This window comes from Panulirus ornatus, chromosome 2 (assembly GCF_036320965.1).
Source record: "Panulirus ornatus isolate Po-2019 chromosome 2, ASM3632096v1, whole genome shotgun sequence".
Lineage (NCBI taxonomy): Eukaryota > Metazoa > Arthropoda > Malacostraca > Decapoda > Palinuridae > Panulirus > Panulirus ornatus.
In genome coordinates this window covers 73,974,664-74,001,859 of record NC_092225.1, presented here as the reverse complement: position 1 = coordinate 74,001,859, position 27,196 = coordinate 73,974,664, and the positions used below count along the sequence as shown (strand labels likewise).

The 27,196-nt window shown below is 40.4% G+C and overlaps 1 protein-coding gene across 9 annotated transcripts in view; it reads right to left on the bottom strand.

Moving 5' to 3' along the window:
- LOC139757219 (ATP-dependent RNA helicase DHX30-like) overlaps nucleotides 1-27,196 on the bottom strand; it is a 203,034-nt gene that overhangs the window by 96,514 nt on the left and 79,324 nt on the right. For all 9 annotated transcript variants that reach the window (XR_011714551.1, XM_071677402.1, XM_071677435.1 and 6 more), the window contains 3 exons: nucleotides 19,226-19,374; nucleotides 5,572-5,692; nucleotides 994-1,189 (listed from right to left, as the gene is read on the bottom strand). Coding sequence is in view for 8 of the 9 variants with exons in the window: in XM_071677402.1 (XP_071533503.1) it covers nucleotides 994-1,189; nucleotides 5,572-5,692; nucleotides 19,226-19,374 (466 nt within the window). In the remaining variant the exon portion in view is untranslated. The remainder of the gene's footprint in view (nucleotides 1-993; nucleotides 1,190-5,571; nucleotides 5,693-19,225; nucleotides 19,375-27,196) is intronic.

Below are 27,196 nucleotides of genomic sequence, written 5' to 3'. Positions count from 1 at the left end.
ATTTACACATATCCGCATCCAGGCCCCATAGACCTTTCCATGCTTTACCCCAGACGTTTCACTGCTCTGGTTCTGTCCACTGACAACACATCAACCCAGCATACCACATCGTTCCAATTCACCCTATTCCTTGCATGTCTCTCACCCTCCTCTATGTTCAGGCCCCAATCACTCAAAATCTTTTTCACTCCATCCTTCCACCTCTAATTTGGTTTCCAGCTTCTTGTTCCCTCCACCTCTGACACATATATCCTCTTTGTCAACCTTTCCTCACTCATTCTCTTCATATGTCCTAACCATTTCAACAAACCCTCTTCTGCTCTCTCAACCACACTGTTTTTAGTACCACACTCACATCTCTCTTCCCCTTTCATTACTTACTCAATCAAACCACCTCACCAAATTTTGTCCTCAAATACTTCATTTCTAACACATCTATCCTCCTCTGTACAACCCTATCTATAGCCCATGCCTCACAACCACATAATATCGCTGGAACTACTATTCCTTTAAACATACCCATTTCTGCTCTCCGAGATAATGTTCTCTCTTTCCACACACTCTTCATTGCTCCCAGAACCTTTGCCCCGTCCCCTAACCTGTGACTGACTTCCTCCAATTTTTCTCCATTCAAACTTACATCCCAACCAACTTGTCCCTCAACCCTGCTGAACCTAATATATAACAAAATTAAATCCATAAACACAGAAGAAACTCTTAATATCAACATTGATTTATCATTTCTTAACATTCATACAATGACAAACTCTACTGGTTAACATGTACTTCATAAACACTAAAGTTTCCCACTCTGTAACTCCAGTAACTCCTTGGATTTCCATCTATAACACCCTTACCCACCTTACTTGAAGTTAGACTTATCTAAATATCTGGAAAAATGGTATATCCATATGCAGCTTTAACCTTTACAACAAAAACGAATGTGCTGTATACGAAATCTTAACAGTAACAAATAAAACCAGTACTGCTTACTTATGGTTTAACATGGGAAGGTGCAGAAATTCCTGGGCTGAGCTACTTTGATTACTCATTCTTCTACGAAGATTACGAAGAAGTTCACTATTACGGTAACTTTGGTCACTTAAGTTTCCAACATACTCTTGTCCAGTGAATAAATCCATGTTTTGTTGACTCTTTCTCTTCACAGTGAAAGGTATTTGGGGCATCTCTGAGATGAAATGAAAATATCTTTAAATTTTTTACTAATTTCACCATTCCAAATTATTTTTTCTTATATATGGTCACAATATCATCGACATCAGTGGAATGAACTCTTTATTTCCTTAGGTATACTTTTAGGTAACTGATCAATGATCAACACCACTTAAAAGGTAATTATACCACTATAGTCAATAAATGATCATCTATATAGTAATTCAAATAAAATAACCCAACTGTCTGTCAACTAGAAATCCAATTAATAGAGTTTCCTAGTCTCTTATGGGGTAATGATTATTTGTAATTATCTACTTGTGTAGTATAGGAATAAAGTTCTACACTTGCAGTTCCCCATATCTTAGTACTTTCATTACCATCTGTATACCTAATGGTTGTGCCTGAGGACTGGATGAAAGCTATTATTGTTCCATTATTCAAAGGAAAAGGTGCTAAGGATGTATGTAGCAATTATAGGGGAATAAGTCTGTCAAGTATACCAGGGAAAGTGTATGCAAGAATATTAACTGACAGTGATGGAAGTGACTGAATGCAAAATAAGTGAGGGGTAAGGGGGCTTTAGGAAAGGTAGGGGATGTGTGGATCAGATATTTGAAAGAAAGATGACAGTGGAAAAGTATTTAGCAAAAGATCAGAAGCTATATGCAGCTTTTATGCATGTGGAGAAAGCATATGACAGTCGAGTGGAATGCTTTGTGGGATGTGTCAAGGGTATATGGTACAGGGGAACAACTGTTGGATGGTGTAAAAGCCTTCTATAGAGGAGCAAATGAAGGTGCATGAGTGGATGGAGAGCTGAGAGAAAGTTTTGCGTACATGATGTAAGGCAGGGCTGTGTAATGTCACCAAGGCTTTTTAATATATATATGGATGGAGTGATAAGAGAGATGAAAGCAGAACTAGGGAAAAGAGGTGCAGAGATGGTGTGTGGCAGTGAGGTATGGTGGCTAGTGGCAAGCCTGTTTGAAGATGATACTGAGTTGTTTGCAGAGAGTGAAAAGGAGTTGCAGACAGGTGTATCTTGGGGAAATAGCACCTATGGCAAGCACTGAAATTGTGCCCCTGGCTTGATTAAAAATGTACATATATACAGTGTAATTATAAACTGTTGATGAGTTAGGCCAAACTTAAATTAATATAAACTCTTAAAGACTTACTTAGTTGAAAAGTAGGAGAGTTTCTTTTTTATCTCACAAAACCAAACCATCAAAAATGTCAATCGGGTAGCATAGATCAAAAAACAAACCTGTTGAGTCGCACCCCCCCCCCCCCTTTCAAGTGGCACCTAGGGAACATGCCCTACCTGCCATACCCTAGACACGCCACAGTAACTATTACCTTCAATTTTTGGTATTTTTCTCAGAAAATAACTTTTCCTTTAAAAACTCATTATAAGAAGTATTTTTCATGCTGAATACAAATCTGGTGGTAAAATTATGTTTAGTCCTCTTAATGACACCTAAGTAAGCTGTTAAATGAAGTCAATTCTAAAATAGTCCTGTTCCTTTGCATCGTATTTACCGAGTATGCATTGATAATTGAGAGCATTATGATATACTTTTCATGATTATTTCAATTATTCTTTCTCCCCTATCCCTGGGGACATCACACACCTGTGCCGCAAGTCTACATTCACTGAGAACCAATCACTTTCCTCTCTTCCTACGTGTACATATGCCTTAAATCCTCAATAAAAACTTTTCACTGCTTCTAACAACTTGCCTCCCACACCATATATTCTTAATACCTTCCAATGAGCATCTCTATCAACTCTACCATATGCCTTCTCCAGATCCATAAATGCTACATACAAATCCATTTGCTTTTCTAAGTATTTCTCACATACATTCCTCAAAGCAAACACCTGATCCACACATCCTCTACCACTTCTGAAACCACACTGCTCTTCCCCAATCTGATGCTCTGTACTGACTTCACCCTCAATCAATACCCTCCCATATAATTTACCAGGAATACTCAACAAACTTATATCTCTGTAATTTGACAACTCACCTATGTCCCCTTTGCCTTTGTACGATGGCACTATGCAAGCATTCCGCCAATCCTCAGGCACCTCACCATGAATCCTACATACATTAAATAACCTTACCAACCAGTCAACAACACAGTCACCCCCTTTTTTATAAATTCCACTGCAATACCATCCAAACCCGCTGCCTTGCCGGCTTTCATCTTCCTAGGTACATACTTAAAAAGCTATGCTTCCTTGAAGTTCTCCCCATTCATACTTGCACTCAAACCATATTCTCTCATACCAATGATGTTCCTCATACCCTGTTATTGTTCACATTTACTTTCACCTCATTTCTTTCTGTGTCCTAAACTCTAACATCAATCTCTGGAATTCTTCTCTAGTATGCTAAGGGACAAGTTAATTGGAATATAAGTTTGAATGGATAAAAAATTGGAGAAAGTGAAATGTTTTAGATATCTGAAAGTGGACTTCGCAGCGAATGGAACCATGGAAGCGGAAGTGGGTCACAAGGTAGGGGAGAGGGGGAAGGTTCTGGGAGCAATGAAGAATGTGTGGAAGGAGAGAACATTATCCCAGAGAGCAAAAATGGGTATGTTTTAAGGAACAGTAGTTCCAACAATATCATATGGCTGTGAGGCATGGTCTATGGATAGGGATGTACGGAGGAGGGTGGATGTGTTGGAAATGAAATATCTGAGGACAATATGTGTGTGAGGTGGTCTGATCGAGTAAGTAATGAAAGGGGAACAGAGGTGTGTGGAATTAAAAGAGTGTGGTTGAAAGAGAAGAAGAGGGTGTATTGAAATGGTTTGGACATATGGAGAGAATGAATGAGGAAAGATTGACAAAGAGGATATATGTGTCAGAGGTGGAGGGAACAAGGAGAAGCAGGAGACCAAATCGGAGGTGAAAAGGATGGAGTGAAAAAGATTGTGAATGATTGGGGCCTGAACATGGAGGAGGATGAGAGGTGTACAAGGAATAAAGTGAACTCGAACGATGCGGTATACAAGGTTTGACGTGCTGTCAATGGACTGAACCAGGGCATGTGAAGTGTCTGGAATAAACCATGGAAAGGTCTGTGGGGCCTGGATGTGGATAGGGGCTGTGGTTTCTGTGCAATACACGCATGACAGCTAGAGACTGAGTGTGAACGAATGTGAAGTTTTTTGTCTGTTTTCCTGGCATTATCTCGCTGAAGCAGGGGTTAGTGGTTGCTGTTTCCCGTAGGGCAGGGTAGCACCAGGAATGGATGAAAGTAAGCAAGTATGAATATGTACATGCGTATATATGTATATGTCTATGTATGTGTATGTATATGTATGTATATGTTGATATGTATATGTATGTATATGTGCATATATGGGTGTTTATGTATATATACGTATATATGGGTGGATGGGCCATTCTTCGTCTGTTTCCTGGAGCTACCTTGCTGATGTGGGAAACAGTGATTATGTATAATAAATGAATAATTAAACATAAATAAATATATATACAATAATCCCTCTATTTAATGGATTAAGAGGGGGAAGGGGTGTCTATGAATGCCAAATGTCCGTTAAAATGAATGTAACCTAAAGGCCATTATTTAATACAATATACAAAATACAGTTCTCATGTTTTCTTTTAACTCCTCAATCACTTGATACCATTTCAAATTGCAAGGATGGCAAAATTTTTTAATAAATTAAGTCACAATTTTTTGTATACTACCTGACTGCATGATAGGTTGAAGCAGACTGACACTGGAACAAAGAGAGTATACCCCATGCTACCAAAAACACGTGCAATATGAAATATGTATGAGGCAAGCATTTGAGATTTTCATTTTTTCTTAATCTTTTAAATCATTATCAATTAATGTATTATTATTTAACTGATCTGGCAAATCCAAAATTGTTATATTGGGGTCCGTTAAATTGAGGGTTTACTGTTTATGTATATCTATATACTTACAATTTCCCAGTTAGTGTATACTAAAGAAAAAATGACATTCTATAAAAATCATACCAGTCTACCATCTTCATTATTTCTCAGAATATGATAACATTTTGTCTTGTACTTGAATCATTGCTTTGAAATTTTACCTGTAAAACAGGAAGATTAGGTGTCTGCGCAATGCAAATAAGATTAAGTATGGTAAAACACTATAGAAGGAATGGAAGGATTGGGGTAGGGAAAATATGTGTAAAAGGTGAAAAAAATTATGAAAGGCTATGAGATGCACCATCATCTATCGAGGAGAAATTGTGCAAAGATTAACATTATGTATAGTGAAAAGTTGTATGCTAGCTATAAACTGACAGGCTACAATTCTACCCATATACCTGATACTGCAATATTCTAATTAGCTGAAAAAAATATGAAGTCTATACCTTCATCCTGCTCCAAGTGGGACTCATCATTAAAGCCAACTTCATCCTCTGATTCCCCTTGAATAAGTGGCAACACAGCTGAAGATTTTTCAAGGATATCTTGAATCACTGGCTCAATCTCCTAAAATTAGAATTGATTAGTCTATATAAACAACATCTGATTTGGGCATATTATCTGTCTGTGTCATCTGGTCACCATAAAAAAATGTATTACCATAAAAATCAACAGAAATGACATTCCCTACCCCCTCCTACTGTTATTTTCAACTATCAGCTCTATCTTCATGAACCCTTGTCCATGTCGCATGGCATGGATGGAAATGTACAGACTCTCAATTCATTCATACATATCATCAATCTATGTTAAATGTGTTAAAGTAAAACATAAACTTACTTTTTTAATTTGCATACGAAGGTGATACGTCTTATGAGACCAACTTCTGTATTCTTATATCTATACACAAAATATTTCCACTGCATTCAATCCCATTTAATTTCTCAGCCATCCTCACACCACATACTTCAAGCTCAAACCAATCACTAACTTCAACTCTCCATTTCTTCCAAAGTCTACTTCCATGATCTACTTTTCTTTCACCCTTCAACTATACATAGAGTATATCCTCTTAACCAAATCTAATTTGCTATATGGTTATAGATAGTGGGTTCTGGTTTCAGTGTAACATACATGAGAGTTAAAAAGTAAACGTAAGTGAATGAGGCCATTACTTTATCTGTTCGAAGCACAACCTCATTAATGCTGGATATGACAAAAATGTTTGAAAAAAAGTCCTAATTGACCATCTCAACCAAGTGCCTTTCTCACAGTTTCTTCAAACAATATATCCATATATCATTCATTACTCCATCTAGCTTCCTAACTCCAAATATACTACACAAACCATCCATTCTTACTTCTCTCACTTCCGGAATAACCTGATCTGTATAAACTTGGATATCGGTTCCACACATTAGACTAATTCTAAAATTTCAATGCACCTCAATTTTTCTCCTTTGCAAGATTCCACTTTCATCTTTGGTTATTCAAATGCAATAGCAAGTAATGTGGCAGTTGAGGGTATAATTCATTTGCGTGGGGTATTCACTGTTACGAGCAAAAATGGTGAAGAAATTGTAAAGTTATGTGCTGCAAAAAGACCAATGATTGGGAATAGATGGCTTAAAAAGAGAGGTATATACAGGTATATGTATGCGAGTTGGAGAAACGGTCAAAGGGCATTATTAGATTATGCATTAATTGATAAGCATGTAAAAGAGAGATGTTCAGATGTAAATGTGCTGAGAGGGGCAGCTGATGCAATGTCTGATCACTATCTTGTAAATGCTAGGATGAAGATTTATAGAGAGGTTTTTGAAAAAGAGGAAACAATGTTGGGGAGAAGAGAGTGGGTGAGAGTAAGTGAGCTTGGAAAGGAGACTTGTGTGAAGAAATACCAGGAGATTGAGTGTACAATGGCAAAAGGTGAGAGCAAATGAAGTGAGGAAAGTGGATATGGAATGGGAGGTATTCAGGAAAGCAGTGATGGCATGTGCAAGGGATGCATGTGGCATGTGAAAGGTGGGGACATGGGCAAATTAGAAAGGGTAGCGGGTTGTGGGATGAAGTTACTAGGGTTGAAAAAGGGGGCAAATGAGAGTTGGGATGAATGAGCATCATCAAACTTTAGGGAGGATAAAAAGATGTTTTGGAAAGAGGTAAATAATGTACAAAAGACAAGAGAACAAATGGGAGCATCAGTGATGGGGGCAAATGGGGAAGTGATAACAGGTGCTGATGAAATGAGACAGAGTGAATATTTTGAAGGGCTGTGAAATGTGTTTGATGATAGAGTGGCAGATGTAGGCTGTTTTGGTTTGGGAGGTATGCAATGTAAGAGAGTCCTGGAAATTGGTTTGGGGAAGAGAGAAGAGGTGGTAAAGCACTGCAGAAAATGAAATGTAAGGTGGTGGGAGTCAATGGTATTGCAGTTGAATTTATCAAGAAAAGGGGTGACTGTGTTATTGATTGGTAGGTAAGGATATGGTGGTAAGGATTCGTGGAATGCATGCTAAAGGTGAAAGTACAAATTACAGAGGTATAAGTTTGTTAAGCATACCTGGTAAGTTGTATGGAAGGGTATTGATTGGGAGGGTGAAAGCATGTACAGAGCATCAGATTGGGGAGAGCAGTCTGGTTTCAGAAGTGGAAGATGATGTGTGGATCAGGTGTTTGTTTTTGAAGAATGTGTGTGAGAAATACTTAAAAAACAGATGGATTTCTATGTGGCACTTATGGATCTGAATTAGGTATATGAAAGGGTTGGCAGAGATGCTTTGTGGAAGGTATAAAGATTATATGGTGTGGGAGGCTGTGGACTGTGGTATCAGTACATCACACACGAAAGCTAGCAAATGAATGTGAGCATATGAGGCCTTTCTACATCTGTTCCTAGCACTAACTCACTAATGCAACTAACAGTGAACAAGTGTGAAAGAAAGAAAAGTACAAAATATGTAAATGATGGGAAGAGTGAAATCATGCCAGGTAAAACCTTAGAGTGTGTAATGTGTTTAGGGTATGCAAAATGAAACTACCCCAAGAAAAAACAACAATCATCATGTACTTCCATAAATAATGATGATCCATACTGCAAGCCAGGTCCAAAATTCAACAACCTCCAGAACCAATACGGAGGAAAACTATACAAGTTTTATTGGGTAATGTCTTCAATAATATGTGATATAGAAATATTCTCATAATGGAAGAAAAAATTGGATTCTTTTTTCAAAGGAGAATGCTATGAATACATCAGAAACTTCGCACAATGAAAGGGTCAGCACAGTCTTCATCCACTGGAGGTAGACTTTTCTTGCAGCAAGACATGCACTGATTCCCTGTCTTCCTTAGACAGTTTAAGGAAAACCTTTGGATTAACCCACAACTTGGCAAAACCATGAAATTACAACATGTTGCCTCTGATTCTGCAGGTATCATCTGCCTCTGTGTTTAAAATCCATTTCAGGGCGATATCAGTCTTAAATTGGCCACATGACTCTTTTTAATCCCATCTCTATACCACAAATCCAAACAATATAAGCAGAAAGGCAAGAACAAGAGCAATGGTATTTATACTGTAAGCAACAGCTTGTCTCCTGAAGGTGAAGCAAAGCTGTTTAGGTGCACCAAGTGACCATAGGTCAATTGAACTCTGATCTGGAACAACCAAAGATTTTCCCAAATTATGACATAATCTACTTTGTGATAAAAACAATTAATGACCGAAAAGCTCAGCTTGAAATATCCCTCTTTGAATATGCTCGTTCAGAAAACCTTTGAGATAAACCAATCGTACCACCTTACAGTATTAATTTTGTCCAGTTAAGAAGGTTGAGATAACCAAGTCAAAACCTGCTTCACTATGCTTAGCCCAAAAGGTACTGTTCTTAAATGCTAAGTTTCTCTACATATTCATATCAGTTCTCAAGAAACTCCCCATCCTGGGATACAATGCAATACACTGGTAAGTATCCTTCAAATTGAAACTAACACTCTAGACATTTCTCTGCAAAGTTCTATGATTGCTTTTACCGTGGTCATTTGATTTTCACTGTTGTATTTGCTTAACATCAAAAATGTTAGACTTCCTCTTATATCTTATATTTTATCTCTTTCATAACACTCGATCACCATTCCCTGTGTCAGTGAGGATATCTTATATTTTATCTCTTTCATAACACTCGATCACCATTCCCTGTGTCAGTAAGGTAGCGTCAGGAAACAAAGAAAGAAAGACCCATCCACACATATATAAACGTTTATACATACAAGCACATACACATACATATGCATACATTATCTATATCATTTATATACTTAATCGCCGTCTCCTGTGTCAGGAAGGTAGCACAAGGAAACAGACGAGGAAAGGCCCAACCCACCCACATACACATGCATATACATAAATGCCCATACATGTACATATGCATACATATACATTTCAACATATAAATACATAAACATACACAGACATATACATATATGCACATTGGAAAGGATCACAATTTTGCGCGTGATCAAGTGTATTCCTATGAGTCCACAGGGAAAATGAACTTATCATATTTCATTTTCCCCCGTGGACTCATAGGGATAAACACATGTTCATAATCATACTTACTGCCTTCATCCATTCCTGTCGCCACTGTGCCACACATGAAATAGTATCCCCACTTCCAGCAAGTTAGCACCAGGGAAAGACAAAAAAAGGCCACATTCGTTCACACTCAGTCTCTAGCTGTCATGTGCAACGCACCAAAACCACATCTTCCTTTCCACATCTAGGCCCCAGGGACCTTTCCATGGTTTACCCTTGAAGCTTCACATGCCCTGGTTCAATCCACTGATAGCACATCGACCCCGGTATATCACATCGTTCCAATTCACTCTATTCCTTGCACACCATTCACCCTCCTGTATGTTCAGGCTCCGGTCGCTCAAAATCTTTTTCACTCCATCTTTCCATCTCCAATTTGGTCTCCCACTTCTTCTTCCCTCCACCTCTGACACATATATCCTCTTCGTCAATCTTTCCTCACTCATTCTCTCCATGTGACCAAACCATTTCAAAACATCCTCCTCTGCTCTCTCAACCACACTCTTATTATTACCACACATCTCTCTTACCCTTTCATTACTTACTCGATCAAACCACCTCACACAACATAATGTCCTCAAACATTTCATTTCCAACACCTCCTCCGCACAACCCTATCTATACCCCATGCCTCGCAACCATATAACATTGTTGGAACCACTATTCCTTTGAACATACCCATTTTTGCTCTCTGAGATAACATTCTTGCCTTCCACGCATTCTTCAACGCTTCCCAAACCTTTGCCTCCTGCCCCACCCTGTGATTCACTTCTGCTTCCATGGTTCCATCCGCTGCTAAATCCACTCCCAGATATCTAAACCACTTCACTTCCTCCAGTTTTTTTTCCATTCAAACTTACCTCCCAATTAACATACATAAACATATAAATATCAACATATACATCTGTTTTTGTCTTTTCCTGGTGCTCTCTCTCTCTCTCGAATGTGCGCGCTTGCAGTGTGTGTGTGTGTGTGTGTGTGTGTGTGTGTGTGTGTGTGTGTGTGCTATCTCATGTGTGGCGGGGTGGCGACGAGAATGGATGAAGGCAGCAAGTACGAATATGTACATGTGTATATATGTATATGTCTGTGTATGTATATGTATGTATGTATAAGTTGAAATGTATAGTTATGTATATGTGCATGAGTGGGAACTTATGTATATACATATGTATGTGGGTGGGTTGGGCCACTCTTTCTTCTGTTTCCTTGCACTGCGTCGCTAATGCGGGAAACAACAATTAAGTACAACAAATAAAAATAACATTTATTCTAATTATATTTCATTATACTTGATTGCCATTTCCCATATCAGCGAGGTAATGCCAGGAAACAGACGTAGAATAACCCATCCACTCATAAACACATTATTTACATTTCATTATGCTTAATCGGTCTCCCGCATCAGTAAGGCAGCGCAAGAAAACAGACAAAGAATGACCAATCCACTCACATACGCATATTTAAATGTAAACGCCTATACAGGCACATATACATACATATACATATCAACATATACACAAACATATACACACATGTATATGTTCATACATGCTTGCCTTCATCCATCCCTGGTGCTATCCCGCCCCACAGGAAGCAGCATTGCTACCGCCTGCTTCAGCAAGATAGTGCCAAGAAAACATACAAAAAAGGCCACATTCATTCACACGCAGTCTCTGGTTGTCATGTGTAATGCACAGAAACCAAAGCTCCATATCTACATCCAGGCCCCACACACCTTTCCATGGTTTACTCCAGACACTTCACATGCCCTGGTTTAGTCCACTGACAGCAAGTCGACCCAGCTATACCACAATATTCAATTCACTCTACTCCTCCCACGCCTCTCACCCTCCTGTATGTTCAGGCCCCAATCACTCAAAATCATTTTCACTCCTTCCTTTCACCTCCAATTTGATCTCCTGCTTCTCCTTGTTCCCTCCACCTCTGACACATATATCTTTTTTGTCAATCTTTTCTCACTCATTCTCCCCATATGTCCAAACCATTTCAACACACCCTTTTCTGCTCACTCAACCACACTCTTTTTATTTCCACACATCTCTCTTACCCTTTCATTATTTACTCAATCAAACCTCCTCACACCACATACTGTCTTTAACCATTTAATTTCCAAAACATTCACCCTATGTACAACCCTATCTATAGCCCATGCCTTGTGACCATATAACATTGCTGGAACTACTGTTCCTTCAAACATACCCATTTTTGCTCTCCAAGATAACGTTCTCTCCTACACATTCCTCATCACTCCCACAACCTTCACCCCCTCCCCCACCCAGTGACTCACTTTCACTTCCATAGTTCCTTTTGCTGCTAATTCCAATTTTTCTACATTCAAACTTACATCACAAACAACTTGTCCCTCAACCCTACTGAACCTAATAATCTTGCTCTTATTGACATTTACTCTCAGCTTTCTTCTTTCACACACTTTACCAAACTGAGTTACCCATTTCTGCATTTTCTCACATGAATCAGCCACTAGAGCTGTATCATTGGCGAACAACTACTGACTCATTTCCCAGGCCCTCTCATCCCCAACAGATTGTATACTTGCCCCTCTCTCCAAAACTCTTGCATTCACCTCCCTAATCAAACCATCCATAAACAAATTAAACAACCATGGAGACATCACACATCCCTGCCGGAGACCGACATTCACTGGGAACCAATCATTCTCCTCCTTTCCTACTTGTACAAATGCTTTACTTCCTCAGTAAAACTTTTCACTGCTTCTAGTAACTTACCTCCCATACCTTGTACTCTTAAGACCTTCTAAAAGCATCTCCATCTACCCAATCAGATGCCTTCTCCAGAGCCATAAATGCTACATATACATCTATTTTTCAAAGTATTTCTCACACACATTCTTCAAAGCAAACACCCAATGCACACATCTACCACTTCTAAAACTGCAATTATACAAAAATATACAATACTATCATCATCACTATACTTGATCGTTGTTTCCCGTGTCAGTGAGGTCACACCAGGACACGGAAAAAAAATCACCCATCCGTTCATATACACACACACACACACACACACATTTTTTTTTACTTTTTTTTATTTTGCTTTGTTGCTGTCTCCTGTGTTTGCGAGGTAGCACAAGGAAACAGACGAAAGAAATGGACCAACCCACCCCCATACACATGTATATACATACACATCCACACACGCAAATATACATACCTATACATCTCAATGTACACATATATATACACATACAGACATATACATATATACACATGTACATAATCCACACTGTCTGCCTTTATTTATTCCCATCGCCACCTCGCCACACATGGAATAACATCCCCCTCCCCCCTCATGTGTGCGAGGTAGCACTAGGAAAAGACAACAATGACCCCATTCGTTCACACTCAGTCTCTAGCTGTCATGTAATAATGGCCTTTCCACATCCAGGCCCCACACAACTTTCCATGGTTTACCCCAGACGCTTCACATGCCCTGATTCAATCCACCGACAGCACGTCGACCCCGGTATACCACATCGATCCAATTCACTCTATTCCTTGCACGCCTTACACCCTCCTGCGTGTTCAGGACCCGATCACTCAAAGTCTTTTTCACTCCATCTTTCCACCTCCAATTTGGTCTCCCACTTCTCCTAGTTCCCTCCACCTCCGACACATATATCCTCTTGGTCAATCTTTCCTCACTCACTCTCTCCATGTGCCCAAACCATTTCAAAACACCCTCTTCTGCTCTCTCAACCATGCTCTTTTTATTTCCACACATCTCTCTTACCCTTACATTACTTACTCGATCAAACCACCTCACACCACATATTGTCCTCAAACATCTCATTTCCAGCACATCCATCCTCCTGCGCACAACTCTATCCATAGCCCACGCCTCACAACCATACAACGTTGTTGGAACCACTATTCCTTCAAACATACCCATTTTTGCTTTCCGAGATAATGTTCTCGACTTCCACACATTCTTCAAGGCCCCCAGAATTTTCGCCCCCTCCCCCACCCTATGATCCACTTCCGCTTCCATGGTTCCATCCGCTGCCAGATCCACTCCCAGATATCTAAAACACTTCACTTCCTCCAGTTTTTCTCCATTCAAACTCACCTCCCAATTTACTTGACCCTCAACCCTACTGTACCTAATAACCTTGCTCTTATTCACATTTACTCTTAACTTTCTTCTTCCACACACTTTACCAAACTCAGTCACCAGCTTCTGCAGTTTCTCACATGAATCAGCCACCAGCGCTGTATCATCAGCGAACAACAACTGACTCACTTCCCAAGCTCTCTCATCCCCAACAGACTTCATACTTGCCCCTCTTTCCAAAACTCTTGCATTTACCTCCCTAACAACCCCATCCATAAACAAATTAAACAACCATGGAGACATCACACACCCCTGCCGCAAACCTACATTCACTGAGAACCAATCACTTTCCTCTCTTCCTACACGTACACATGCCTTACATCCTCGATAAAAACTTTTCACTGCTTCTAACAACTTTCCTCCCACACCATATATTCTTAATACCTTCCACAGAGCATCTCTATCAACTCTATCATATGCCTTCTCCAGATCCATAAATGCTACATACAAATCCATTTGCTTTTCTAAGTATTTCTCACATACATTCTTCAAAGCAAACACCTGATCCACACATCCTCTACCATATATATATATATATATATATATATATATATATGGGAATATATATATATATATATATACATATATATTTTTTAAACTATTCGCCATTTCCCGCGTTAGTGAGGTAGCGTTAAGAACAGAGGCCTGGGCCTTTTTTGGAATATCCTCACCTGGCCCCCTCTATTCCTTCTTTGGAAAATTAAAAAAAAAACGAGAGGGAGGATTTCCAGCCCCCCGCTCCCTCCCCTTTTAGTCGCCTTCTACAACACGCAGGGAATACGTGGGAAGTATTCTTAATCCCCTATCCCCAGGGATATTATATATATATATATATATATATATATATATATATATATATATATATATATTTTTTTTTTTTTTTTTTTTTTTATACTTTGTCGCTGTCTCCCGCGTTTGCGAGGTAGCGCAAGGAAACAGACGAAAGAAATGGCCCAACCCCCCCCCCATACACATGTACATACACACGTCCACACACGCAAATATACATACCTACACAGCTTTCCATGGTTTACCCCAGACGCTTCACATGCCTTGATTCACTCCACTGACAGCACGTCAACCCCTGTATACCACATCGCTCCAATTCACTCTATTCCTTGCCCTCCTTACACCCTCCTGCATGTTCAGGCCCCGATCACACAAAATCTTTTTCACTCCATCTTTCCACCTCCAATTTGGTCTCCCTCTTCTCCTCGTTCCCTCCACCTCCGACACATATATCCTCTTGGTCAATCTTTCCTCACTCATTCTCTCCATGTGCCCAAACCATTTCAAAACACCCTCTTCTGCTCTCTCAACCACGCTCTTTTTATTTCCACACATCTCTCTTACCCTTACGTTACTTACTCGATCAAACCACCTCACACCACACATTGTCCTCAAACATCTCATTTCCAGCACATCCATCCTCCTGCGCACAACTCTATCCATAGCCCACGCCTCGCAACCATACAACATTGTTGGAACCACTATTCCTTCAAACATACCCATTTTTGCTTTCCGAGATAATGTTCTCGACTTCCACACATTTTTCAAGGCTCCCAAAATTTTCGCCCCCTCCCCCACCCTATGATCCACTTCCGCTTCCATGGTTCCATCCGCTGACAGATCCACTCCCAGATATCTAAAACACTTCACTTCCTCCAGTTTTTCTCCATTCAAACTCACCTCCCAATTGACTTGACCCTCAACCCTACTGTACCTAATAACCTTGCTCTTATTCACATTTACTCTTAACTTTCTTCTTCCACACACTTTACCAAACTCAGTCACCAGCTTCTGCAGTTTCTCACATGAATCAGCCACCAGCGCTGTATCATCAGCGAACAACAACTGACTCACTTCCCAAGCTCTCTCATCCCTAACAGACTTCATACTTGCCCCTCTTTCCAGGACTCTTGCATTTACCTCCCTAACAACCCCATCCATAAACAAGATGAAAGCCGGCAAGGCAGCAGGTTTGGATGGTATTGCAGTGGAATTTATTAAAAAAGGGGGTGACTGTATTGTTGACTGGTTGGTAAGGTTATTTAATGTATGTATGACTCATGGTGAGGTGCCTGAGGATTGGCGGAATGCGTGCATAGTGCCATTGTACAAAGGCAAAGGGGATAAGAGTGAGTGCTCAAATTACAGAGGTATAAGTTTGTTGAGTATTCCTGGTAAATTATATGGGAGGGTATTGATTGAGAGGGTGAAGGCATGTACAGAGCATCAGATTGGGGAAGAGCAGTGCGGTTTCAGAAGTGGTAGAGGATGTGTGGATCAGGTGTTTGCTTTGAAGAATGTATGTGAGAAATACTTAGAAAAGCAAATGGATTTGTATGTAGCATTTATGGATCTGGAGAAGGCATATGATAGAGTTGATAGAGATGCTCTGAGGAAGGTATTAAGAATATATGGTGTGGGAGGCAAGTTGTTAGAAGCAGTGAAAAGTTTTTATCGAGGATGTAAGGCATGTGTACGTGTAGGAAGAGAGGAAAGTGATTGGTTCTCAGTGAATGTAGGTTTGCGGCAGGGGTGTGTGATATATATATATATATATATATATATATATATATATATATATATATATATATATATATATATATATATATACATATATATATATATATATATATATTCCTCGTGTCGTAGAAGGCGACTAGAGGGGACAGGAGCGGGGGGGGGCCAGAAATCCTCCCCTCCTTGTATTTTAACTTTCTAAAATGGGAAACAGAAGAAGGAGTCACGCGGGGTGCTCATCCTCCTCGTAGGCTCAGATTGGGGTGTCTAAATGTGTGTGGATGTAACCAAGATGTGAAAAAAGGAGAGATAGGTAGTATGTTTGAGGAAAGGAACCTGGATTTTTGGCTCTGAGTGAAACGAAGCTCAAGGGTAAAGGGGAAGAGTGGTTTGGGAATGTCTTGGGAGTAAAGTCAGGGGTTAGTGAGAGGACAAGAGCAAGGGAAGGAGTAGCAATACTCCTGAAACAGGAGTTGTGGGAGTATGTGATAGAATGTAAGAAAGTAAATTCTAAATTAATATGGGTAAAACTGAAAGTTGATGGAGAGAGATGGGTGATTATTGGTGCATGTGCACCTGGGCATGAGAAGAAAGATCAGTGAGAGGCAAGTGTTTTGGGAGCAGCTGAATGAGTGTGTTAGTGGTTTTGATGCACAAGACCGGGTTATAGTGATGGGTGATTTGAATGCAAAGGTGAGTAATGTGGCAGTTGAGGGAATAATTGGTATACATGGGGTGTTCAGTGTTGTAAATGAAAATGGTGAAGAGCTTGTAGATTTATGTGCTGAAAAAGGACTGGTGACTGGGAATACATGGTTTAAAAAGCGAGATATACATAAGTATACGTATGTAAGTAGGAGAGTTGGCCTGAGAGCGTTATTGGATTATGTGTTAATTGACAGGCGCACGAAAGAGAGACTTTTGGATGTTAATGTGCTGAGAGGTGCAACTGGAGGGATGTCTGATCATTATCTTGTGGAGGCGAAGGTGAAGATTTGTATGAGTTTTCAGAAAAGAAAAGAGAAGGTTGGGGTGAAGAGGGTGGTGAGTGTAAGTGAGCTTGGGAAGGAGACTTGTGTGAGGAAGTACCAGGAGAGACTGAGTACAGAATGGAAAAAGGTGAGAACAATGGAAGTAAGGGGAGTGGGGGAGGAATGGGATGTATTTAGGGAAGCAGTGATGGCTTGCGCAAAAGATGCTTGTGGCATGAGAAGCGTGGGAGGTGGGTTGATTAGAAAGGGTAGTGAGTGGTGGGATGAAGAAGTAAGATAATTAGTGAAAGAGAAGAGAGAGGCATTTGGACGATTTTTGCAGAGAAATAATGCAAATGACTGGGAGATGTATAAAAGAAAGAGGCAGGACGTCAAGAAAAAGGTGCAAGAGGTGAAAAAGAGGGCAAATTAGAGTTGGGGTGAGAAAGTATCATTAAATTTTAGGGAGAATAAAAAGATGCTTTGGAAGGAGGTAAACAGCTGTCATGTGTGATGCACTGAAACAACAGCTTCCTATCCACATCCAAGCCCCTTTCCATGGTTTACCCCAGACATGTCACATGCCCTGGTTCAGTCCACTAACAGCACATCGACCCTAGTATACCACATCGTTCCAATTCACTCCAATTCCAGTTTCTCTTATATGAAAGAAAAATGCAAAAAGCTGTGGTTAAGCTGACCATCACAACAGCATAAAACTGGGGCCATCCTGTGGCACCTAGCATTGGTGATGTCTCTAAGAACACAAGTTCTCAAAGTACAACAAAACACTCATAATTCATATCACAGAAAACTTATCTCCTGTACAACCATTACTAAAAGAAAAAACAATGCCAGCCAGCAAGTAAGCATTGACAAATGTTGGTGAGTGGTTGGTCAGTTCACCTCACCTCTGCACAGTGATGTAAGCCTGAACGTACTAATGACCAATTATTGAATCCTGTAAACAAGCACTTGCTGGCCTCATGTTTTATGATGGTTGACTCATTCAATGCAACCAGCTTTAGATGTAAAGATATCCCCATGTGGGAGGTATTTCAGTAAAACAAAGAGCCAGTCTAGCCATGAGTAGATACAATATCATAAACTTTCCTCCAATACTCTGATAGCTATCGATCTATATACTTAAAAACAATGGGCTTGTTGTTTGGCATCAGTTTCATGTGTTGCCATTTCTTTACAATGTCACCATTTTATTCCCAACCAATATCTTATGTGCTAAATCTAAGGTGTTGCTAGAGCTACACCATACATTCAGCATAAGATATTTATGGTGTTGCTGGCACAACCATGTGCAGTAAATGGGTTCATGAAAGAGGGGGCATATCATCATGGAAACACCTCATCTTGGGGATAAAATAGTAACTGAACCCCCAATTAGAGAATGGCCTCATAGATGCTAATATGATTCTGTCTGTGTGTGCAGTGTACGACCAAACACCACTCGTTTGTCTGTTGGATATAGGTAGATATGTAGGTTGGATATGAGAGTGGACTTGCTTTAGGTGGGGTTGGGACTGGGTTGGGTGTAAGTATATGTTGGGAAGAGGTATGGGTGTGGGATGAGTGTGAATGGGAATGCACAATGTTAAGTAGCCTGAGGTCCAAGTGTCTCTGTATGCCTATAAACATGCAAGGTATTCTGTTAATGAGGTAGCAGATCAGAAAGTGCTATGAAAGACAACAATGCTTTTGAGGGTACTAATGATAAATCACTCTGATAAAACCCAAGTAAAGCACATGTTCTCACTATTAAAGGTCTGAGTAAGGAAACTTGTACATATGCAATAAATGAAGAAACATACAAACCATGTCAAACTGACACAAAAGGTCCCAGCCTTCATCCATGACAGCAGATGGCACAGTGATAGTGGGTGGGAGATTCCATGTATGAAGTAACTTTTGTCTTTCCTCTTGAGAAATTGTTTTGGGATAACCATCCCTGCCAATGTAGTTATCTGAAAGATGTATTACACATTCAATTCCATGAAAGTCCAGCACTTACCTGAAGATCAGCAACAGAAGACTATGAATGAATATTAATACCAGGACCAGACTACTGTATTTAATTCAGTTCTCCCAAGAAAGATCTACCTTATAAGAAGGGCTTATTAACACATTCAAATACAACTATCAGAGTCAACCAGCCAATCAGGATAGTAACTAAGATTTCTTACAACCCTAAAAGAAATATTACAAAATCAAATTTTTTGATGAATACTTCAAACATTTAAAGTGCTACAAAATGGAAACAAAACCCAATACTATTAAATATTTATCAAATAATCTAAAACCATGCTTTATGATGAACAATAACTAATATTTAGTGCATCACACAAACACATATACCACCTCACCTTTTCAACACCTACATTTACCTATGAGTGAGGTACTGTATGCCACATTAGTGTTGTGTGGGGTTTTATTTTAATGAGATCAACACAAGAGGACATTATGATGAAATATTTACATATATTTTTTCAAATGGTCAAAACACTCTTGACCTTATTTCATCAGATATGGCTGACAATAACATAAAACCAATACCAACACCACCTATCAATTGTAGCATACATGTCCTAGTTTTGTAGCCCCCAATCCAATGATGACTAAACACCTGGGACTAAATGTCTAAACATGTAAGCCAGTTACCGAATCAGCAATATGTCACTTTGAAAAACGACCTGTTTGGTATCTCTGAAGCAAGATGCCAATTATGAATGATGCAGAAACTAAATGGGACAATTACAGTGGGACCAACAAGGATGCTTGCCATGAATCATACACTACATCAAAAAATCAATGCACCTAGGCCTCCTACCCCAATAACACTAACCTCTCTGAGGGATTCTGGAAAAAACAACTAAATATGTGCTACAAAGAAATCTTATTGTCTGATCAAAATTAAAAACATGAAACAGTCCAACATCACCAAGTGGTATGAGAAACTAAACAAGCTGAACACGTTGAACAAGCAGACTCCCTCCTTTATCAGTGTCAGTCACTTTCCCAGTTAGACAAAAATTCAACTTCTGCCAGATGACTCTTTCACCCTGTGTCTTTCTTCATCTGTTTCCTTGAATTACCTCGCTAACGCAAGAAACAGTAATCAAGTATAACAAACACAATATTTTTTTTTTTTTTTTTTTTTTTATACTTTGTCGCTGTCTCCCGCGTTTGCGAGGTAGCGCAAGGAAACAGACGAAAGAAATGGCCCAACCCCCCCATACACATGTACATACACACGTCCACACACGCAAATATACATACCTACACAGCTTTCCATGGTTTACCCCGGACGCTTCACATGCCTTGATTCAATCCACTGACAGCACGTCAACCCCTGTACACCACATCGCTCCAATTCACTCTATTCCTTGCCCTCCTTTCACCCTCCTGCATGTTCAGGCCCCGATCACACAAAATCCTTTTCACTCCATCTTTCCACCTCCAATTTGGTCTCCCTCTTCTCCTCGTTCCCTCCACCTCCGACACATATATCCTCTTGGTCAATCTTTCCTCACTCATTCTCTCCATGTGCCCAAACCATTTCAAAACACCCTCTTCTGCTCTCTCAACCACGCTCTTTTTATTTCCACACATCTCTCTTACCCTTACGTTACTTACTCGATCAAACCACCTCACACCACACATTGTCCTCAAACATCTCATTTCCAGCACATCCATCCTCCTGCGCACAACTCTATCCATAGCCCACGCCTCGCAACCATACAACATTGTTGGAACTACTATTCCTTCAAACATACCCATTTTTGCTTTCCGGGATAATGTTCTCGACTTCCACACATTTTTCAAGGCTCCCAAAATTTTCGCCCCCTCCCCCACCCTATGATCCACTTCCGCTTCCATGGTTCCATCCGCTGACAGATCCACTCCCAGATATCTAAAACACTTCACTTCCTCCAGTTTTTCTCCATTCAAACTCACCTCCCAATTGACTTGACCCTCAACCCTACTGTACCTAATAACCTTACTCTTATTCACATTTACTCTTAACTTTCTTCTTCCACACACTTTACCAAACTCAGTCACCAGCTTCTGCAGTTTCTCACATGAATCCGCCACCAGCGCTGTATCATCAGCGAACAACAACTGACTCACTTCCCAAGCTCTCTCATCCCCAACAGACTTCATACTTGCCCCTCTTTCCAGGACTCTTGCATTTACCTCCCTAACAACCCCATCCATAAACAAATTAAACAACCATGGAGACATCATACACCCCTGCCGCAAACCTACATTCACTGAGAACCAATCACTTTCCTCTCTTCCTACACGTACACACGCCTTACATCCTCGATAAAAACTTTTCACTGCTTCTAACAACTTGCCTCCCACACCATATATTCTTAATACCTTCCACAGAGCATCTCTATCAACTCTATCATATGCCTTCTCCAGATCCATAAATGCTACATACAAATCCATTTGCTTTTCTAAGTATTTTTCACATACATTCTTCAAAGCAAACACCTGATCCACACATCCTCTACCACTTCTGAAACCACACTGCTCTTCCCCAATCTGATGCTCTGTACATGCCTTCACCCTCTCAATCAATACCCTCCCATATAATTTACCAGGAATACTCAACAAACTTATACCTCTGTAATTTGAGCACTCACTCTTATCCCCTTTGCCTTTGTACAATGGCACTATATCATTATTATCATATCTGATTGTCATTTCCATTAGTGAGATAGCATCAGGAAACAGATGAAAAAAGACCCTTTGTTGTCTTTTCCTAACACTACCTCGCACACATGAGGGGGGAGGGGGTTGCTATTCCATGTGTGGTGAGGTGGCGATGGGAATGAATAAAGGCAGACATTATGAATTATGTACATGTGTATAGATGTATATGTCTGTGTGTATATATATGTATATGTATATGTCTATACATTGAGATGTATAGGTATGTATAGTTGCGTGTGTGGACGTGTACATGTACAAAGAGAGGAAAGTGATTGGTTCTCGGTGAATGTAGGTTTGCGGCAGGGGTGTGCGATGTCTCCATGGTTGTTTAATTTGTTTATGGATGGGGTTGTTAGGGAGGTGAATGCAAGAGTTTTGGAAAGAGGGGCAAGTATGCAGTCTATTGTGGATGAGAGAGCTTGGGAAGTGAGTCAGTTGTTGTTCGCTGATGATACAGCACTGGTGGTTGATTCATGTGAGAAACTGCAGAAGCTGGTGACTGAGTTTGGTAGAGTGTGTGAAAGAAGAAAGTTAAGAGTAAATGTGAATAAGAGCAAGGTTATTAGGTACAGTAGGGTTGAGGGTCAAGTTAATTGGGAGGTAAGTTTGAACGGAGAAAAACTGGAGGAAGTAAAGTGTTTTAGATATCTGGGAGTGGATCTGGCAGCGGATGGAACCATGGAAGCGGAAGTGAATCATAGGGTGGGGGAGGAGGCAAAAATTCTGGGAGCCTTGAAGAATGTTTGGAAGTCGAGAACATTATCTTGGAAAGCAAAAATGGGTATGTTTGAAGGAATAGTGGTTCCAACAATGTTGTATGGTTGCAAGGCGTGGGCTATGGATAGAGTTGTGCGCAGGAGGGTGGATGTGCTGGAAATAAGATGTTTGAGGACAATGTGTGGTGTGAGGTGGTTTGATCGAGTAAGTAATGTATGGGTAAGAGAGATGTGTGGAAATAAAAAGAGTGTGGCTGAGAGAGCAGAAGAGGGTGTTTTGAAATGGTTTGGTCACATGGAGAGAATGAGTGAGGAAAGATTGACCTAGAGGATATATGTGTCAGAGGTGGAGGGAATGAGGAGAAGTGGGAGACCAAATTGGAGGTGAAAAGATGGAGTGAAAAAGATTTTGAGTGGTCAGGGCCTAAACATGCAGGAGGGTGAAAGGCGTGCAAGGAATAGAGTGAATTGGAACGATGTGGTATACCGGGGTAGACGTGCTGTCAATGGATTGAACCAGGGCATGTGACGCGTCTGGGGTAAGGTTAACCATGGAAAGTTCTGTGGGGCCTGGATGTGGAAAGGGAGCTGTGGTTTCGGTGCATTATTACATGACAGCTAGAGACTGAGTGTGAACGAATGGGGCCTTTGTTGTCTTTTCCTAGCACTACCTCGCACCCATGAGGGGGGAGGGGGTTGTTATTCCGTGTGTGGCGGGGTGCCGATGGGAATAAATAAAGGCAGACAGTATGAATTATGTACATGTGTATATATGTATATGTCTGTGTGTGTATATATATGTGTACATTGAGATGTATAGGTCACATTCATTCACACTCAGTCTCTAGCTGTCATTTATAATGCACTAAAACCACAGCTCCCATTCCATATGCAGGCCTCACAAAACTTTCCATGATTTACCCCAGACGCTCCACATGCCCTGGTTTAATCCACTGACAGCACATCGATCCCAGTATACCACATCATTCCAATTCAAACTATTCCTTGCATGCCTTTCACCCTCCTGTATGTTCAGGCCCCGATTGCTCAAAATCTTTTTCACTCCATCCTTCCACCCCCAATTTGGTCTCCCACTTCTCATTCCCTCCATCTTTGACACATATATCCTCTTTGTCAATCTTTCCTCACTCATTCTCTCCATGTGACCAAACCATTTCAATACACCCTCTTTTGCTCTCTCAACCACACTTTTTATTACCACACATCTCTCTTACCTTTTCATTACATGCTCAAACCACCTCACACCACATACTGTCCTCAAACATTTCATTTCCAACACATCCACCCTCCTCTGCACAACCCTATCTATAGCTTATGCCTCGCAGCCATATAACATTGTTGGAACCACTATTCCTTCAAACATACCTATTTTTGCTCTTCGAGATAATGTTCTCAACTTCCACACATTCTTCAACGCTCCCAGAACCTTCGCCCCCACCCTGTGACTCACTTCTGCTTCCATTGTTATCATCATTATTATTATCATACTTTGTTGCTGTCTCAACGTATACATATATACACAAACACAGACATATACATATATACACATGCACATAATTCATACTGTCTGCCTCTTTCATTCCTGTCGCCACCCCGCCACACATGAAATGACAACCACCTTCCCCCGCATGTGCACAAGGTAGCACTAGGAAAAGGCTACAAAGGCCACATTCGTTCACACTCAGTTTCTAGCTGTCAGGTATAATGCACCGAAACAACAGCTCCCTTTCCACATCCAGGCCCCATAGACCTTTCCATGGTTTACCCCAGACACTTCACATGCCCTGATCAATCCACTGACAGCATGTCGACCCCAGTATACCACATCGTTCCAATTCATTCTATTCCTTGCACGCCTTTTACCCTCCTGTATGTTCAGTCTTCGATCGCTCAAAATCTTTTTCACTCAATCCTTCCACCTCCAATTTGGTCTCCTGATTCTCCTTCTTCCCTCCACCTCTGACATATATATCCTCTTTGTCAATCTTTCCTCACTCATTACCTCCACGTGTCCAAACCATTTCAACACACCCTCTTATGCTCTCTCAACCACACTCTTTTTATTACCACATATCTCTCTTACCCTTTCATTACTTACTTGATCAAACCACCTCACACCACATACTGCCCTCAAACATTTCATTTCCAACACATCCCCCCCTCCTCCACATAACTCTATCTATAGCCCATGCCTTGTAACCACATAACATAGTTGGAACCAGTATATATATATATATACTTAATCACTGTTTCACCTATTAACGAGGTAGCACCTGGAACAGAGAAAGAAAGACCTCATTCACTCACATCTATTCTTTAGCTTTCATGTGTAATGCATCAAAAACACACTTACCTATCTACAACCAGGCCCACAGACCCTTCCATGGGTTACCCCGGATACTTCACATGCCCTAGTCACTTCACTAACAGCACATTGACCACAGTACACCACAACATTCTAATTCACTCTATCCTGCACACGCTTTTCACCGTCCTGCATGTTTAGGCTCTGACTGCTCAAAATCTTTTTAATTCCATCTTTCTATCTCCAATTAGCCCTCCCTGTTCTCCTTGTTCCCTCCATTACTGACACATATATCCTCTTTGTCAACCTTTCCTCACTCATTTGCTTCATATGTCTACACCATTTTAGCACATTCTCCTCTGCATCCTCAATCACACTTTTTATCACGACATCTATCTCATTATTTACCCAATCAAACCACCTCACACCACATACCATCCTCAAACATATAATTTCCAACATATCTACCCTCATCTGCACAGACTTATCTATAGCCCATGCCTCATATCTATATCATATTGTTGGGACTACTATTAATTCAAACACCCATTTTTACCCACCCAGATAATGTTCTATTTTTCCACACATTCTTCAGTGCTCCTAGAACCTTCACCCTCTCCCCTACCTTATGACTAACTTATGCTTCCATCACTATATTCACTGCCATGTCCACTCCCAGGCACCTAAAACACTAGACTTCCTCCAATTTTTCTTCAGTGAAACTCACACCCAAACTAACCTGTCCCTCTACCCTGCTAAGCCTAATAACTTTGCTTTTAGTCACATTCACTTTCAGCTTTCTCCTTTCACACACTCTTCCAAAAACTCACTCACAAACCTGCAGTTTTTAACTTGAATCTTCCAACAGTGCTGTATCGTAAGTAAACAACTGACTCACTTCCCAGGACTTATCTCCAGCAGAGTGCATACTTGCCCCTCTTTCCTAGACTCTGGCATTTACCTCCCTCACAACCCTATCCATAAAGAAATTGAACAAGCACGGTGACATCATACATCCATACCAACCCTTGCCCCTCTTTCCAAGACTCTGGCATTTACCTCCCTCACAACCCCATCCATAAAGAAATTGAACAAGCATGGTGACATCATACATCCATACCAACCCTCACCTGGAACCACTGAGTCTTATCCCTTCCTGGTCATATATATGCCTTATGCCCTTTATAAAAACTTCATACAGCTTCTAGCAGCTTTCCTCCCACCTCATATATTCCTAAGATCTTCTAAAAGGCATTTACCCCAACATAACCTTTCTCCAGATCTATAGATATCACATACAAATCCATCTGTTTCTTTAAGTATATCTTACACACATTCTTCAAAGCAAACACTTGATCCACACATCCTCTACCACTTCAAAAACAACACTGTTTCTCCACAGTTTGATGCTCTTTTCATGCCTTCCCCACCTCAATCAATATCCTCCCATACAACTTACCAGGTATACTCAATAAACTTGTACCTCTGTAGTTTGAACGCTCACTTTTATCTCCCTCACCTTTATTCCATGCACTATACATACATTCAGCCAATCCTCAGACACCTCACCATGATCTATACATACACTGTAAATCCTAACTAACCAATCAATAATGGTGAGGATCTATACATACACTGTAAATCCTAACTAACCAATCAATAACACAGTCACCCACTTTCTTAATGAATTCAACAGAAATGCCACTCACTTGAGTTGCCTTGTCACATTTGATCTTACATAAGGCATTCACCTACTCTTCTCTCTTCACCAAACCACTGTTCATGACTTTCATTTCACATACCACACCGACCTAAACACCCTGCAAATGCCACCCTATCATCAAATGCATTCAACAATTGAAAATAATCACACCATCTCCTCACTTCATCACTACCAGTTACCACTTTCCCTTCTCTCACTTAAGTTCTTACTAGTTCTCTTGTTTTTCACATATTAACCTCCTTCACAAACATCTTATTTTCCTTAAAGTTTACTGAAACTTGCTCACCCTAACTCTCATT